General features: G+C 42.3%; 2 protein-coding genes across 3 annotated transcripts; one reads left to right on the top strand and one right to left on the bottom strand.

Annotated features, from left to right (window-relative positions):
- The first annotated feature begins 2,822 nt into the window (after positions 1-2,822).
- LOC135092567 (uncharacterized) lies at positions 2,823-5,144 on the top strand. Its single transcript, XM_063991182.1, has 5 exons — positions 2,823-2,966; positions 3,603-3,756; positions 3,913-4,177; positions 4,244-4,405; positions 4,541-5,144. Exons 1-5 carry the CDS (start codon positions 2,823-2,825, stop codon positions 5,142-5,144), a joined length of 1,329 nt encoding a protein of 442 aa, XP_063847252.1.
- A 3,137-nt stretch (positions 5,145-8,281) lies between these two features.
- On the bottom strand, positions 8,282-13,115 carry LOC135092587 (uncharacterized). 2 transcript variants are annotated; one of them, XR_010262934.1, is made up of 3 exons: positions 12,874-13,115; positions 10,960-11,158; positions 8,282-10,599 (listed from the first exon to the last, which is right to left on the bottom strand). XR_010262934.1 is itself a non-coding variant. In XM_063991198.1 (3 exons), exons 1-3 carry the CDS (start codon positions 13,011-13,013, stop codon positions 10,274-10,276), a joined length of 723 nt encoding a protein of 240 aa, XP_063847268.1. In that variant the 5' UTR covers positions 13,014-13,115; the 3' UTR covers positions 8,282-10,273. The 2 variants fall into 2 exon arrangements, 1 of the variants encoding a protein (XP_063847268.1); XM_063991198.1 differs by having other exon boundaries at positions 10,960-11,216.
- Between the last annotated feature and the right edge of the window lie 4,752 nt (positions 13,116-17,867).

Here is a 17,867-nt window from a genome sequence, read left to right on the forward strand (position 1 = left end):
TGGTGGAGATAAAAAGGTTTTCCGTGTTGTAATTTCCTCCAAACCTCTCCCTTTCCTTCCTCCACACTCTCCTGCCATCACCTGTTACAATATTATTACCATTATTATTGTTATTATTATTATATTATTATTATTATTATTATTATTATTATTATTATTATTTTGAACATAAGTATTATCATTATTACAAGTACTTACCTATTTATTCTTATTTCTCTTTGTGTGTTTGATTTTTCCTGCATAGTTCTCTCTCTCTCTCTCTCTCTCTCTCTCTCTCATCCACCTTTCACTTAATCAACAAATCTCAAGGTAACACAGCCACCTGAGTCTATTTCATTATTACTATTATTTTGTTTATTTATTTATTGTAAGATTTTGTATTATTTTATTATTATTTATTGTATTATTTTGTTTATTTATTTATTGTAATCTTAGGGACAATAATCCTTTCTTTCAGCTGATGCACACTCCTTGCCTCTGTCACCTTTTCTGTGATGTGTGTCTATGTGTCCGTGTGCCTCACTGCCTCACTCTTAGTGCAACACAGTGAGTGTCCATATCATTTGTGTGCTCATTGTTTATCACAGTTTTTCACTAATTAGTTCCTTCACTGCTAACAACAACAACAACAACAACAACAACAACAACAACAACAACAACAACAACAACAACAACAACAACAACAACAACAACAACAACAACAACAACAACAACAACAACAACAACAACAACAACAACAACAACAACAACAACAACAACAACAACAACAACAACAACAACAACAACAACAACAACAACAACAACAACAACAACAACAACAACAACAACAACAACAACAACAACAACAACAACAACAACAACAACAACAACAACAACAACAACAACAACAACAACAACAACAACAACAACAACAACAACAACAACAACAACAACAACAACAACAACAACAACAACAACAACAACAACAACAACAACAACAACAACAACAACAACAACAACAACAACAACAACAACAACAACAACAACAACAACAACAACAACAACAACAACAACAACAACAACAACAACAACAACAACAACAACAACAACAACAACAACAACAACAACAACAACAACAACAACAACAACAACAACAACAACAACAACAACAACAACAACAACAACAACAACAACAACAACAACAACAACAACAACAACAACAACAACAACAACAACAACAACAACAACAACAACAACAACAACAACAACAACAACAACAACAACAACAACAACAACAACAACAACAACAACAACAACAACAACAACAACAACAACAACAACAACAACAACAACAACAACAACAACAACAACAACAACAACAACAACAACAACAACAACAACAACAACAACAACAACAACAACAACAACAACAACAACAACAACAACAACTGTAGAAGAGACATCAAGAAGTGTGAACAAATGGAATGAACTCAGTGAAGACGTTGTGAATGCTGAAACTGTCCATGCATTTAAGACCAAACTGGATAAGTAAAGAGACAGGATACTATGAGATTACTTCCCTCCCGTAAACCACAGCTAGGCAAACACAACTAGGTAAATATATACACACATAACAAACTGCTGCTAAGAGAAGAGGGAAATACCAGATACAGACAAGGCCACAGCAAAGACTAATAAAAGGAAGACGCTTGAGTGACATAAAGAAATAAAGTTTCCGACAGAGAAATATATAAGTTTGGAACAAGCTCAGTGAGGAGGCAGTATTGGCAACGAGTGTGCACAACTTTGAGGAAAAGCTGGACAAGTGTAGATATGGAGGCAGACCACACGAACGTAGCTCAGGCCTTGTAAATTACAACTAGGTAAACACACACACACACACACACACACACACACACACACACACACACACACACACACACAAAAAGAAAATCCATAATCACACATAGGATAACAACAACAAAGAAACAATAATACAACAGAAATAATTAAAAAACATCCCCTTTTAATGATTTGCAGGGAACCACCACCACCACCACCACCACCACCACCAGCACATACAGCAGGGTTTCTCAAAGTGGTCAATATCGATCCTCAGGGGTTGATGGGACCATCCAAGGGGTCAATGAATAATTAGGGGGTTGAAAGGGGGTCAATGAATAACAGAGGGGGTCAAAAGGGGGTATATGAATAACCAGGGGTTTGAAGGGGGTCAATGAATAATCAGTGGGTCAAAATGGGGTCAATGAATAAGTAATGGGTCAAAAGGGGGTCAATGAATAACCAAGGGATCGATGAATATTTACTGCTGGGGTCTAAGGGACCGTTGAAACCTCTGATTAGAAATTTTCAAAAATAATTTGCAAAAATCTGAAGAATACCAGACATAATTATTACTATTATTTTTAATTACAATAATTTCTTGAATTCAAACAATAGATCAAATTGTCAGTGAATCTTCAGAAATTTCAGCAGTGCTGGCAACACTACCTTTAACCAAACCCTTCCCCTCATTGTGTCTCGCAGCTCTACTGTCTGTACTAGGGTCTGTACACAATGCATTCTTGTCTCTGTCTCGTACTGAGCCAGTGAACGTATCCCTACCCCACCCCAGCCTGCCCACGCCTATCTCGCTGTCTCACACACATTAGTTCAGCGCACGCTCAGCTCTCGTAAGTGTGGTCCGCGAACTGATTATTGTGACGCATTGAAAACTGTGTGTAACAAACACAATGGCTGTCGTTGCTGCTAAGAAGAAATGCCGTCAGTATTCACAGAAATATTTGAAATATGGATTCATTACTTCATTAACCAATGACACCATGCCATTGTGTCACTTGTGTGAAAAGACTTTCAGTAATGATGCCTTGAAGCCTGCAAAGATGAAGCACCACCTTGAAACGGTTCACTGTGATAAGAAAAACAAAGACCTTGACTATTTCAAGACACTGAAAGAAAACACAAAAGTCGATCAAATATCAAGACTTTTTTCAAAGCACCCGTCAGTGGTGATACTGAAGGAGGTTTAAGAGCTTCATATAACATCTCCCTCATGAAAGCAAAGAAAGGAAAGGCACACACTATTGGTGAGGGTATCATAATCCCAGCTATTAAAGAAGTTATAGAAAGTGTTATGAAGAAAAATTTTCACTCTGTTCTTAAAGATTTGCCATTAAGTAACAGTATAGTGCAAAGAAGAATTGATGAAGTGAGTGACTGTGAATGGCTGGGAATGGATGGGAGAGGAGTGGCTGTGAATGGCTGGAAAAGGAATGGCTGTGAATGGCTGGGAAAGAAGTAGCTGGGAATAGCTGGGAGAGGAAAGGCTTGGAAAGGGGGTGGCTAGGAATGGCTGGGCGAGGAGTGGCTGGCAATGGCTGGGAGAGGCTGGGATGGGAGTGAATTGGAACGGTTGGGGGAAAAGTGACTGTGAATGGCAGGGAAAGGAGTGGCTGGGAATGGCTAGAAAAGGAGAGGCTAAAAATGGCTGCGAGAAGAGTGACTGGAAGTGGCTGGGAGAGGAGCCATTCCTCTCCAAGCCATTCCTATAACCACTCCTCTCCCACAAAATTCCTAGCCACTCCTCTCCCAATCATTCCCAGCCATTCCATTCCCAACCACTCCTCCCCCAGCCATTCCCAGACACAGCCCTCCCAGCCATTACCAGCCATTCCTCTCCCAACCATTACCAGTTACTCCTCTCCCAGCCAATTCCAGACACTCCCCTGACAGCCATTCCCAGCCACTCCTCTCCCAGTCTCTCCCAGCTACTTCTCCCTCAGCCATTCCCAGCAACTCCTTCCCTAGTCATTCCCAGCCATTCCTTTCCCAACCACTTCTCTCCCAGCCACTAATCTCTCAGTCATTCCCAGCTACTCATCCCCCAGTCATTCCCACCCATTCCTTTCCCAGCCACTTCTCTCCCAGCCACTCCTCCGCCAGCCATTCCCAGACACTGTCCTCCCAGCCGTTACCAGCCATTCTTCTCCCAACCATTACCAGATACTCCTCTCGCAGCCAATTCCAGACACTCCCCTAACAGCCATTCCCAGCAACTCCTCTCCAAGCCATTCCTAACCAATGCCCTCACAGTCTCTCCCATCCCCATCTCCCCCAGCCATTTCCACCCACTGCCCTCCCTGCCTCTCAAAGCCACTCCTACCCCGGACACACAAAGGTGATCCTGCCCATCAATTTTCACAGCCACTTCTCTCCCAGCCTCTTCTCCCCCACCCATTCCCAGGACCTCCCAGCCATTCCCAGCCTCTCCTAGCCACTCCCAGCTTCTCTCCCAGCTATTCCCAGCCATTCCCCTCTCAGCCATTCCCAGCCACTCCAGATTCAGCTATTCCCAGTCACTCCTCTCCCAGACATTCCCAGCCACACCTCTTTCAGCTATTCCCAGGTACTAATCTCCCAGCCATTTTCAGCCACTCCTTTCCCAGCCATTCCCCGCCACTCCTTTCCCAGTCATTCCAAGCCACTTTTCTCCCAGCTATTTCCAGCCATTCACAGCCACTCCTCTCCCGGTCTATCCCAGCTACTTCTCCCCCAGCCATTCTCAGCCAGTCCCCTCCCAGCCTCTCCTCCCCCAGCCATCCCCAGCCGCTCCATTCCCAGCCACTCCTCCCACAGCCATTCCCAGCCTCTCCCAGTCGCTCCTCTCCCAGCCATTCCTTGTTACTCCTCTTCCAGCCAATGCCAGCCATTCCTCTCACAGCCATTCCCAGCCACTCCTCTCCCAGCCATTGCTAACCACTCCTCTCCCAGACACTTCTACTCCAGCCATTCCCAGCCACTCCCCTCCCTGCCCCTCCCAGCCATTCTTCCCCCAACCATTCCCAGCCTCTCTTAGCCACTCCTCTCCCAACCATTCCCAGCCACTCCTTTCCCAGCCCATTCATAGCCAATCCCAGCCCCTACTTTCCCAGCCATTCCCAGTTACTTATCTCCCCGGCAGTCCTCTCCCATGCAGTCATTCCCAGCAACACATCTCCCAGCCTCTTCGAGCCAATCCCAGCCATTCCCAGCCACTCCTCTCCCAGCCATTCCTCTCCCAGCTATTGCCAGCCATCCCTCTACTAGCCATTCCTCTTTCAGCTATTCGCTGTTACACCTGTCCCAGCTATTCCCAGCATTCCTAGCTGCTCCTCCTCCAGCCATTCCCAGACTCTGCTCCCTCAGCCATTCCCAGCCACTCCTCTCCCAGTCGTTCCCAGCCATTCACAGCCACTCGTCTCAAATCCATTTCCAGCCACTTCTCTCAGAGCCATTCACAGCCATTCCTCTCCCAGTCATTTCCACCCACTCCTCCCACAGCTAGACCCCTCCTAGCCTCTCCCAGCCAATGCCAACCAATACTCTCCCAGCCATTTCCAGCCATTTCTCTCCCAGCCATTCCCAGCCATTCTCAGCCACTCCCCTTCCAGCTAATCCTCTCCTAGCCATTCCCAGCAATTCCCAGTTACTCCCCTCCCAGCCATTCCCAGCCACTCCTCTCCCAGCCATTCCCAGCCGCTTCTCTCCCAGCCACTCCTCTCTCAGCTATTCCCAGCCACTCCTCTCCCAGCTACCCCTCTCCTAGCCACTCCTCTCCCAGCAATTACTAGCTAACCCTCTCCTAGCCACTCCTCTTCCAGTCATTCCCAGCCACTCCTCTCTCAGCTATTCCCAGCCACTCCTCTCCCAGCCATTCACAGACACTTCTATCCCAACCATTCTTAGCCACTCGCAGCTACTCCTCTCCCTGCCATTCCCAGCCACCCTTCTCTTAGCCACTCCTCTCCCAGCCATTCCCGGCCACTCTTCTTTCAACCATTCCCAGTTACTCCTCTCCCAGCCATTCTCAGCCTCTCCTCTCATAGCCATTGATAAACACTCCTCGCCCAGTCTCTCCCAGCCACTCCTCCCCCAGCCATTCCAGCCTCTCCCAGCCAATCCCTGCCACTCCTCTCCCAGTTTCTCCCAGGCACTCCAGCTTCTCCCAGCCGAACCCAACCATTCCTCTCTCAATCTCTTCCAGCCATTCCAAGCTACACCCCTCCCAGCCACTCCTCTCGCGGCCATTTTCAGCCGCTCCTATCCCAGCCATTCCCAGCTACTCCTCTCCTAGACACTTCTCTCCCAGCTATTCCCAGCCACTCTTCTCACAGCCACTTCTCTCCTAGCTACTCCTCTCCCACCCATTCCCAGCCAATCCCAGCCACTTCTCTTCCAGCAGTTCCCAGTCATTCCTCTCCCAGCCATTCCCAGCCACTCCTCTCTTAACCATTCTCAGCCATTCATAACCACTCCTCTCCCAGCCTCTCCCAGCCACCTCTCCCCCAGCCATTCCTAGCCCATCTTCTCCTTCTCCCAGCCATTCCCAATTACTCCTCTCCCAGCCGTTCCCAGCCTCTCCTCTCCTAGCCAATCCCAGACAGTCCTCTGCATTCCAATCCCAGCCTCTCCTCTCCCATCGAATCCCAGCCACTCCTATCCTATTCTATGGTAACCTTTCCTACTTCTAACCTACTTGAGTGAGTCCGTTTGGTGATCTTTGTAGTTTACAGGGTGGGACAACGGGTGGGGATGGCAGTTCCCCCCTGGGCAGCTCCTTCACCATACTGTGTGTTTTGTACCCACGCTTCCCTCACGCAATCTTAAAGTTCATCACGAGCACCCAACACATTTGTTGGTAAACTTGGTCTACTTCCGCATCTTCTGGTTACGTTAATTCATATTAAACATTTATCATAATATAATATATATTATTTTCTTATGGCGTCCAATAATATTTATTAATATTATATTAAGTATATTCTTAGCAGATAATTTCATTTATTTATTTATTTATTTTTTTTTTTTAAGTTCTTAAGAGGGATTTGAACGCTTGCGTCCAACACTCAAGGTCCTCCAGACCGTCACTCTGTCCACTGGGCCATGGGAACCTCAACACACCTCAGGGTAAAGAAGATATATTTGAACACAGTATTTCCCTCCCTGTGTTCATGCCGTACCAAAAGTTCAATAAGAATAGCTCCTGTCGATTTTAATGTAAACATTTACATTCACAACGATAATAAGATAAAATTAAGTATTGTGGACTGCTGTGGGAGTAGCAATCATGGCGTGCAAACAGCAGTAGATGAGATTAAAGAGCTTGTGTGTGGAGCCGCCTGTGGGAACCCTCCCCTGTGTTGCGTGGTGACTGGCACACGTGCTTCACCACTACCACCACCACCACAACACACCACTACACCCTTAAAGCACTCGCTTGTTATTCACGCAGGATTTACCTACCAGCAGAAAGAAAGCTTCCGGCGGGGAGGGAGGGCGGCGGGGGAGGAGTTAAAGAGGAGGGGGTAGGGGGACCAGGGGAGGCCGAGGACGTGTGTGTGCTTTCATTTTTTTTTTTCACACGTCAAACAAATATCGTTGTAAGTCACCGCCCAGCAAACCACCCCTTACAAATTCACCATCCTAGCGACAGTCTATGTGTGTGTGTGTGTGTGTGTGTGTGTGTGTGTGTGTGTGTGTGTGTGTGTGTGTGTAGGACAGCTGTCATTGATAATATAAATCATTATAAATACAGCAGCAGTCTGTGACAACCTCACTCATCCCTGCCGTTCTCCTCTTTCTCCTTCCTTTTGTCGCTTTTCATTCTATCTCTCCCTCCTATACATATCTGAAGAGAGAGAGAGAGAGAGAGAGAGAGAGAGAGAGAGAGAGAGAGAGAGAGAGAGAGAGAGAGAGAGAGAGAGAGAGAGAGAGAAATTTCGTTCAGTTTGTGTCCATTCTAGAGAGAGAGAGAGAGAGAGAGAGAGAGAAATTTCGTTCAGTTTGTGTCCATTCTAGAGAGAGAGAGAGAGAGAGAGAGAAATTTCGTTCAGTTTGTGTCCATTCTAGAGAGAGAGAGAGAGAGAGAGAGAGAGAAATTTCGTTCAGTTTGTGTCCATTCTAGAGAGAGAGAGAGAGAGAGAGAGAGAAATTTCGTTCAGTTTGTGTCCATTCTAAGTATTATTGTTATTCTTATTAATATCATAACTACTAAAATAATAAATGTAAGAAAAATAATAATCATTTTCATAAAGTGCATTGTTCTTTTTCATACCTGCAGTACAATCAAGATTCAGCGACTCTGGTTGGATCTTGCCTACAATAATTCACCAAACACACACACGCCCTCGGCCGCCCCTGGCCTCCCTACTCCCTTCTCTTTAACTCTTTCCCCGCCACATCTTCCTCCCGGTCAGAAGCTTTCACCCTGCCGATAATTTAATCTCATGTGTAGAACAAGTGAGTGGTGGAAGGGCATTCAGCTGCCAAGAGACTGTCACCAACTTTTTTTAGGTGACTGTACGAGCTGGCAAGACTCGCTCCTGCGGCGCATTCAGCAGTCATTAGTTCCACCTTGACATAGTGGTGGTGTACCTCGCCCGTATCAGCACCTGGCTCTGTGTGTAGCGCGGGGAAAGGTTGAAGACCGCTGGGATAAAACAAGACGCAAGGTAAACTTCATTAAGATATGATAACCAGGATCATAAGTTTTTTTCTTTTATTTTCTTTCACATTTCAAACTATAAAAGTCTCATTCACGAAAAACTGCTCTTCACAAAGGACTGTATTCTGAAACACTTCCGCTCCGCACCTCCACTACTTTCAAAAGACTCGAGGCAGATGAAGGCACACTGGTTTTTGAGTGTTTATACAGTGCTAGTGACAGATTAACAAGATTTCTACATTATTATTAAGAAAAACAGTCTTGAGAAACCGGCTAATCATCTCTGTGGCCTTTAAAAATAGTCATGATGAGAGAGTAGAGTGTTTCTGAATATGGGCGTATTTGGTAAGTTACACGGGTTTTTAAAGATGTAGTTATGGTTCTAGTGATAGATTAACAAGATTTCTACATTATCATTAAGAGAACCCGGCTAATTATTTATGTGGCTTTTAAAAATAGTTGTGTTGAGAGAGCTGAATGCGGGCCAGACACGCACAGCTTAACTACAGCGAGTCAGGAAGGAAAACAAGCTTAAAACCACGAAACAGCTGGGGAAACAAGCACCACGCCCCAAATGTCTCAAAGTAAAGACAGACACATCAGGATTCACGAAAGGAAACTGCATTTCACACAGCCACGGACAGGCAAAGTTAACAAAACTGAGATAGGAAGTAAAACAAGCTTAAAATCATGAAACAGCTGAGGACACAAGCACCACGCCCCAAATGCCTCATGGTAAAGGCAACATTCTCCATTGATAGGCAGAAAAACCGCTCTTCACGCAGACACGCACCTCTAAATTTAAACAAACTCAGGAAAGAAAACAAGCTTGAAAAAAAAAAAAAATGACAGTGAGGAACATAAGCACCACACCTTAAATACTTCAAAATAAATTGAACATTCTCAACTGAGAGACAGAAAAAAATAAAAATAAAAAATAAATAAATAAAAAAAATAATAATAAAAAAAACCCTGCTCTTTACAGACACGTACAGGTAAACTTACCTAAGGCGAGTCAGAAAGTAAAACAAGCTTAAAGAATCATATAACAGAGCCGGGGACAGAAGCACCTCACCCAAAATGCTTCAAGACAAAGGCAACATTCTCCCTTGATATACAAACAGCCTCGTCCCAACGATTCATCTAAGGATCTGTTTGTGACGCTAAATTCTCCATAGCTTTGAGTACCCCCTTCAGGACCCGCATGAGACTGGAAAAACTATCCCTCTCCATCTCTGGAACATCTTGGAGACACGGAAGAACCATATAAACAGCCTGGAGTAAGCGGTAGCAAGTCCACACCACCACAGGCACCGCGTTGAGTTCTTTTTTAAGTCTCCCTTCGTCTAGACCTCATTTTTTTCTTTTCTCTAAACTGCGTGTGTTTGAAGGAGAGACTATCCTGTGTGTTCCTGAAGCTGGCGTTGATGTTAGTGGTCATTCTTCTCAATACTGAGACCACTTCCAGCTCAGATTTGGGTCGGTGAAGGACTTGGAAGGTTATATTATGGATTTTTGCTATGAATTCCGTGGTTTTTGTTAATGGGAGGGTGGTGTGCGTGCGTGAAAGAGGTGGGTAACTTAGATTTTCTCTTATTTTGGGTTTATCTTCATCGTTCTCGGTCCTTTCACTTCCTTCATTTCCACTCCATTGTCACTATTCACCTATTGATCAGTTCTTCCTTTATTCCCCTTCCTATCTCCCACTTCCACGTCACTCTTGCCTTTCACCTCTTCCGCTCTCTCACACAGTCTATCCATCTCTTCCACCAACACCTCCACCTGTTTCTCCTACTCCACATAATCCATCTCGCTTCTCTCCACTCTCTTCCACTCCTTCCACCCGCCCAGGAGGGAGGTGGAAGAGAGGAGGGCCTCGTGGAGGAGAGAAGTAGGGTGGTAGTGACTCCTGTATCCACTTATCCACCTTCTAAGGACCTGTAATGCATTTTCTGTCTCCTGCGATAGGCGAGTGGATGAGAGGAGAGGTGGATGAGGAATAGGATGTTTTATACTTTCCATACCCTTATTGGAACTCTCAAACGCTATCTTCTTTTTGTGTTTATCGTCCTTTATTTCTGCCTCTTCTGTTTCATCAGCATCGTCTTTTCTTGTTCCTATTTGGGATTGACGTATGATTATGACGATGATAATAATAATAGTAATAATAATAGTAGTAGTAGTAAAAATAATAATAATAATAATAATAATAATAAATATCATTATTATTATTATTGCTATTATTATTAATATTATTAATATTATTATTATTATTATTTCATCATCATTATTTGCCGTCTTGCTATATGGATACATAAATCACTTTTTTTTCATCTCTCCTGTTAATTTTTAATATCACAACCTCCTCCCCCTCCTCCTCTTCTTCTTCTTACTACTACTATTACTACTACTACTACTACTACTAGTGTTATACCAATGCCACCACAATACCGGAAAAGCCACAGCTTGAAACATACCTTCAGTCATTCCACTTTCTTCTCTTCTTTCTTCAATTTGCACCTCTCCTCCTCCTTTTGCGCCTCCTGCTCTTCCTCCAGTCACAGGAGCAGCAAGGGCATGGTCGATGGTAGTGTAGAGAGCCGTGTGTTGGGCAGTGATCACCTGCGAAGGCACCTTATTGGCCCACGCAAAGAGGCACCGCAGGGAACACTCCAGCTGGAGGAGGAGCAGTGCCAGCCCCACCCAGTGCCAGCAGGAGGGGGTGAAGGTGGTGCTGATCAGAAAGGGATCAAGGAGTAACTGCAGAAGGAGGTGGTGTAGGTGGTGGTGGTGGTGTATAAAGGAAGAGATGAAGAGTAACTGCAGGAGGTAGTGACTGGAAAGGGATGGTGTGTTCTGGTGACATCAAGAAACACAGCTGCCCACACTGAACTACAGACATCTGGAATGACTTAAGTGAAGATGTGGTTATGATGTTGTGCTAATTTGCTGCCAGATGACAATACTCCGTAAGTGCAAAATAGTGAAATGAAAGCATCAAAACATACTCCAGAACTAGGTGAAGACAACCAGGCAAACACAACCAGGCAAACACAAAACAGGCAAACACAAAACAGGCAAACACAACCAGGCAGACACAGCAAGGCAAACACAGCAAGGCAAACACAGCAAGGCAAACACAACCAGGAAGGCAAACACAGCAAGGCAAACACAAAACAGGCAAACACAAAACAGGCAAACACAAAACAGGCAAACACAACCAGGCAAACACAAAACAGGCAAACACAACCAGGCAGACACAGCAAGGCAAACACAGCAAGGCAAACACAGCAAGGCAAACACAACCAGGCAAACACAACCAGGCAAGCACAACTAGGGTCATTCTACCATTACGGTCGTTTCGCTCGGAAGGTAACTTACGGGTGTACTCTTACCTACTCGTATATCTCTAGAAGTAGTTAACGTGATGTGATTTTTACCAAGATAGTACTAATGGCTAAAGAGGATAATGAGACTATCCAGAACATTCTGTATTCATTGGTGTTCTTGCTATTAATTGTTAAAGAGGACGTTGCAGTCGTGCAAAACTTTGTGAGATTATAAGAAAAAATCAAAATATTTTAAATGGAGGTTGTAGATGAAGGTTTAAGCTTTGAAAATAAGTATAGATTTTGTCAAATACCATTTCAGTTTTTCCCACAAAAAATAATAAATGCCGTTATGGTCGTTTCAATAATTTCGTTACCGTCATTTCACTGCGATTCCCTTAAGAAATCAAACAAAAATAATGACAATAATTAAGTACCAGAACATAAATGGCTTTTTGGATCACCCTAATATACATACATACATATACATATAATATATATTGTAACACCCACTCAGGGGCGTTAGACAAGGGTATTTCTTCTTGGTATATCATTACGCCAGGTTATTGACACTCGTTGATTCTTGTGTGTGTTTACTTGTCCCATATGGTGAACGTAAGAGTGAATGTGAGGGTGAACGTGAGGGTGAACGGTCCAACTGGAGAAGGACCCTTAATTAATCTCTATGCAATACAAAATTAACATAAGTAACATCACAAAGTCCTCATGAAGGCATTAGAGCAACGCAATGAAATCACTATGCACACGTGTCAAAAAAAAGAAAAATAAATTAACAAATACATGATAAATAAACTACTAGCTAACAAGCTATGGTGACTATCCTTACGGTGTAAAGACACTTCTGAGTCACATAAATCTCACATGAATGTTTGATTACCTATGACAATTTACGTTGAAATATCACAAAAAACACAACATATATGTAACAGTTCTGGGTGTAACGTAAAGTAAATACAACAGGAGAGAATAACAAGCAACAAAGTACTACACTTTCCTGATATATTCCTAAACCTATCACAAATATAATAGAGTAACACTCACCAATCTCTGGCGCTCACAGGAAATAAATCCACAGGTTTAAATCCAACAAGGTGTGTGCGGCTGCTATACCACAGATAGACTGCCGGCTTGACCTCCCTCCCTGAGCTACCTTCCCTCGGTTTACCGCTCGAGGGATTCATACACAAATGAAACACTCATTAACACTCATTATTCCTAGGTAGTTATCATATGAAACGAGCAAATACTATGAAACAAACAAATATGAAACGAGCAATATACAGAAATAATTTGTATAGTGACCACCATCAAACACCATGTGTTACATATATATATATATATATATATATATATATATATATATATATATATATATATATATATATATATATATATATATATATATATATATATATATATATATAAAGCAAAAATAATGGCAATAAAAGTACCACGACATAAATGGCTTTTTGGATCACTATATATATATATATATATATATATATATATATATATATATATATATATATATATATATATATATATATATATATATATATATATATATATATATATATATATATATATATATATATATATATATATATATATATATATAACTACCAATTGTTTATTGATTAGGGAAACAACAGAACGCCTGACTTCTGATCTTTCTAAAATTTCTGAATGGGTCAGAGCAAGCCTCATATTGTTCAATGCCTCAAAAATTCTATTCCTCCATCTATCAACTTGACACAACCTTCCAGACAACTATCGTCTCTTCATCAACGACACTCAACTGTCGCCCTCTTGTACACTGAACATCCTCGGTCTGTCCTTTCCTTGTAATCTGAACTGGAAACTTCACATCTCATCTCTAGCTAAAACAGCTTCTATGAAGTTATGCATTCTGATACGTCTCCGTCCGTTTTACTCACCCCCCCAGCTGCTAACTCTGTACAAGGGCCTTATCCGTCCATGTATGGAGTATGCTTCACATATCTGGGAGGGTTTCACTCATACCACTCTTCTAGACAGGGTAAAATCAAAAGCTTTTCATCTCATCAACTCCTCTCCTCTTACTGACTGTCTTCAGCCTCTCTCTCATTGCTTTAATGTTGCATCTTTAGCTGTCTTCTATCACTATTTTCATGCTAACTGCTCTTCTGATCTTACTAACTACATGCCTCCCTTCCTCCCGCGGCCTCGCTGCAAGAAACTCTTCTTTCTCTCATCCCTGTTCTGTCCACCTCTAATGCAAGAGTTAACCAGCATTCTCAATTATTCATCCCTTTCTCTGGTAAACTCTGGAACTCCCTGCCTGCTTCTGTATTTTCACCTTCCCATGACTTGAATTCTGTTGTTTGGAAGCTTGATATTATCATCTTTAAGAGGAAGGGTTAACTCATAATGCCCATCCTTCAGCAAATGTACTCCTTCTTTCATCTTACTCACAAACCTTTTATCTTCATATGATAATGGAGTGTCACCTGACTTTCCATCACCGAAGTCAAATTCAAACATATCCCTCACATGAGAAGGATTAATCAATTCTGGTTTTGGTAGGAACCACTAAGAAATTAATGCTCTTTTCTTCATTAATTTCTACTTCTTGTGTCACTGTTCTGCAGACTACCATTGTATCCTCCACTGGACTTGCATGAGGAGAGATACTATCAATGATCCCCCAACCTAGCTCTGTCCTACATGCATAGGGATGCTTCTTACTATCACCTGCTATTTGCTCTTCTGCCATAATGGCTTCTGCACAATCAAGAACAACGAGGAGTCCTATGTCAACATTTGGGTCATATTTCATTAGTTTGTCAGAGATCGCCTTCAAGTGGGGCCAGTTACAAGCAGTCTTGGACCTTGGCATCTGACTTTAACTAGCTGAAATGTTTTCTGTTGAATATGCTGAAGGGATTGATATTTCCACTTCTTCATTATTACCTCTCACTTTAAGTCCATGAACTTTAATAGAATAAGTGATTTGTTTTCCACTTATTGTGTGAATATTAAGTGACATTGGTGGGCTGCTGACTTCTAATTTATCCAGAGTACTTTCCTTGATGAATGAAGCATCAGACTGCTCATCCAGCAGTCCATGCACTAAAATTTTATTCTCTTCATTACTAACATGATGTAACCATACAGGAACTGTCATGGTGTGCATGTCATGTGTCACTGATTCTGTTAATTTGACCTTATTTGCTACTACTACTGTGGATTTGTTATCACTTTTAGGCTGAGTTGCTTGTTCTGGCACCCTTTGGCTCTCGGTTCTCGTCATGTCACCATTGTGAAGAGCTGTGGGATGGTATCTCTGACATACTTTACATAATTTCCTTCTTCTACAATTTTTCCCTTTGTGACCCATTTTTAAACACCGTGTACATAACCATCTTTCTTTAGCAAATGTGTACCTGGTATTACTATCAAGTTTGGCAAATTCCTTGCAATCATCTAAGTCATGATCCTTTGTACAGTAGTGACAGAACTGTCCTTTCCTTTCCTGCTCCCAGGGATATTGTTTGTTGGCTTGTACATTCACTTTACTTTGCAATGAACACATTGGTTTTTCTTCAATTGATATAGCCATGAAAGTTCTGCTCCCTCTATTCTTTGTCATGGTGTTTGATTCCCTTGGTTTCCATTTGGCTGCTTGTTTCAGTTTTGTTCCAGTTATTTACTTCCCTATTTACTGAATCCCAGGAAACAAAGGGATTCCTTGCTCCTTTCGCTTCCTTCTGGATAAATTTACATAACATTTCAAAGGGTGTTTGGTGCTCATCATCACTACTAGGAGTGCTGCTGTTACTGTTAGTGTCGAGATATGTCATCACTTGTTTTCTCCAGTCATAAACCATATGATCAGGGAGTTTTGTTAGTACCTTTCTCTGCTCCCTAGGGTCGTCCAGAAATTACAAGTGAGAAGAGTGTTTTATTGCAGCTAGACAGCACTTTAAAAAATCCAAGAATACTGTTAAGGCCAGACCATTATGCTTAGAGACTGGTGGCCAATTCATTAACTTTCTTGTGTAAGCATCAGCTATGATACTTTTGTTTCCAAATCTCTCCCTAAAAGTTTTCTTTGCCTGCCCATAGTCAGCATCAGTTAAGGTACATTAACATTTTAATAGCATCCTTTGCTTCACCAGTTGTATACTTGTTTAAGTAGGCGAGTCTATCAATATTACTAGAAGTTCTAGATTCTACATAAGTTTCAATGTTTATTTGTCTAATATTTTAATTTGTCTAATTTCTTGTATTTGTCTAATCTTTGTAGCTACACCAGCAGGTCTTCATTAGCTCTTAGGTAATCAATTTTACTGATCACACACATCATCATAGGGTCGAGGAAAGGCAGCTGCAGCTCTCTCTCTCTCTCTCTCTCTCTCTCTCTCTCTCTCTCTCTCTCTCTCTCTCTCTCTCTCTCTCTCTCTCTAACATTTATTGATGAGGTAGGCATGACTGTAACAAATGCGAACAAGTTCTTAGTCTAAATTTCCTATAAAATAACATTATGTACTGATATGAAACTTTCAACATATTACAGTATTCATTAACAATACATGCAATCAACTTGGCAATATGACAATCAATTTTTACTACAAAATTAAAGTATTTACCTCGGTTACCTTCCTGCTCATCTTTGTCTGAGCGCAACTTGGCCGTGAATGACCAGTGTTCCCAGATTTGTCCCGAAATTATCGTACACACCCATAAAAATTATCGTATTTTGTGCTAGATTATCATACACCAAGATTCACCTATTTTTTTGTCAGTTCTGCAAAATATCACAAAATATACCATTGGAACACTAGACACCAAAAAGTTTTTTGTTAGGCATTTGATATAAGTTCTGAGAAGCATTGCATGTTACGAGACGCTATCATATACTCACCATTTTGTAGGTGAATGGCTGAGTCACCGTGGATTTTTGGAGAGTTTGGGTCACTTTCTACACCAGTTGGATATAGCCCTTGGGAAGTGATGCTCCTTATCATGCTCCTGGATGGCTGGGATGAGGTCCAGTTACGGTTTCCTTTGCTTGTTACAGATTGTTTTGCTAAAAAAATGTCTCTTACTGATTCTGTTTTGAGTTTGTTTCTGTCTTCAGTTCTCATTCTGTTTATGTCCCAAAAACATCTTTTCCAATCTGCATTTACATGGGGCAATGAAAGGCATGCTAGCGCAAAGACAGACACTCACTTGCACTTAGAGCATCCCTCACTATCCAGAATCAGCCTTATCTCACCCCAAAACAAATCAGGAGCTTTATCTTTTATTTTTCCATTTCCTTCCCCCCACTCATGATGTTTTCTGGGAGATCTTCAAACTCAAGCTTCCTCCATTCGTCATCCAGTTGCTGCAGTGTGGCATCATCTCCACCAATTATGTGTGGAAGATGAACTGCCTAAGTAACCAGACTAGATTCGTTTACTTCTTTCTTACCCAGGACGTAGGCTGGCTCCAAGATAGACAGTATTGAGAGAACTGGGTCCTCAAAATCAAGTCTCTTCTTGATCTGTTCTGCAGCTGTGACAAGGAAAGATCTGTATCTCTTCTGGAATTCAGTCATTTCGTCTCTATCCTTATACAGATCAAGAGTACTCGTTACTCTTTCAGGCACCGAAGCTCCTAAGTACACCTGTTTCAGCATATTCCATTCACGCTCATTTCTTGGTTCATTATTACCGAGCGGTTGCTTCATCAGGCTGTCTCTCTTCATATACATCAACAGTATATCCTTGTACAGACTACAAACTTTAGACTATGACGTGCATTTATCACAACTCTTTCACTTTGAAAATGAAGGTTAAAGTGGGTGAATCTGGGCAACACTGATTCAAAGAAGCAATAATATAGTCTAACAAAAGGACTATGCAATAGTTCATAAGCATTCTTTAGTGCGTGTGAATAGCTCTTACTCTGCTGATTGTGTAAGTCTGTGAAAAAGAGCTGCAGAGCACCCCATTGTTCTAGCATCCTCTTGATGACAGCACTGTAGGAGAGCCATCTACACACACACA

This window comes from Scylla paramamosain, chromosome 40, assembly GCF_035594125.1.
Source record: "Scylla paramamosain isolate STU-SP2022 chromosome 40, ASM3559412v1, whole genome shotgun sequence".
Taxonomy (NCBI): domain Eukaryota; kingdom Metazoa; phylum Arthropoda; class Malacostraca; order Decapoda; family Portunidae; genus Scylla; species Scylla paramamosain.

What these genes read in the sequence shown, in the direction of transcription:
- LOC135092587 (XM_063991198.1), bottom strand. Translation starts at nt 13,013, where the DNA reads ATGAATCCCTCGAGCGGTAAACCGAGGGAAGGTAGCTCAGGGAGGGAG. An exon ending in CCTGTGAGCGCCAGAGATTG is followed by an intron (nt 11,217 to 12,873) that starts GTGAGTGTTACT and finishes CTTTCTGATCAG; the next exon opens with CACCACCTTCACCCCCTCCT. An exon ending in AGAAAGTGGAATGACTGAAG is followed by an intron (nt 10,600 to 10,959) that starts GTATGTTTCAAG and finishes AATCCCAAATAG; the next exon opens with GAACAAGAAAAGACGATGCT.
- LOC135092567 (XM_063991182.1), top strand. Translation starts at nt 2,823, where the DNA reads ATGCCATTGTGTCACTTGTGTGAAAAGACTTTCAGTAATGATGCCTTG. An exon ending in TCCCAGCCACTCCTCTCCCA is followed by an intron (nt 3,757 to 3,912) that starts GTCTCTCCCAGC and finishes TTCCTTTCCCAG; the next exon opens with CCACTTCTCTCCCAGCCACT. An exon ending in CCTACCCCGGACACACAAAG is followed by an intron (nt 4,178 to 4,243) that starts GTGATCCTGCCC and finishes ACCCATTCCCAG; the next exon opens with GACCTCCCAGCCATTCCCAG.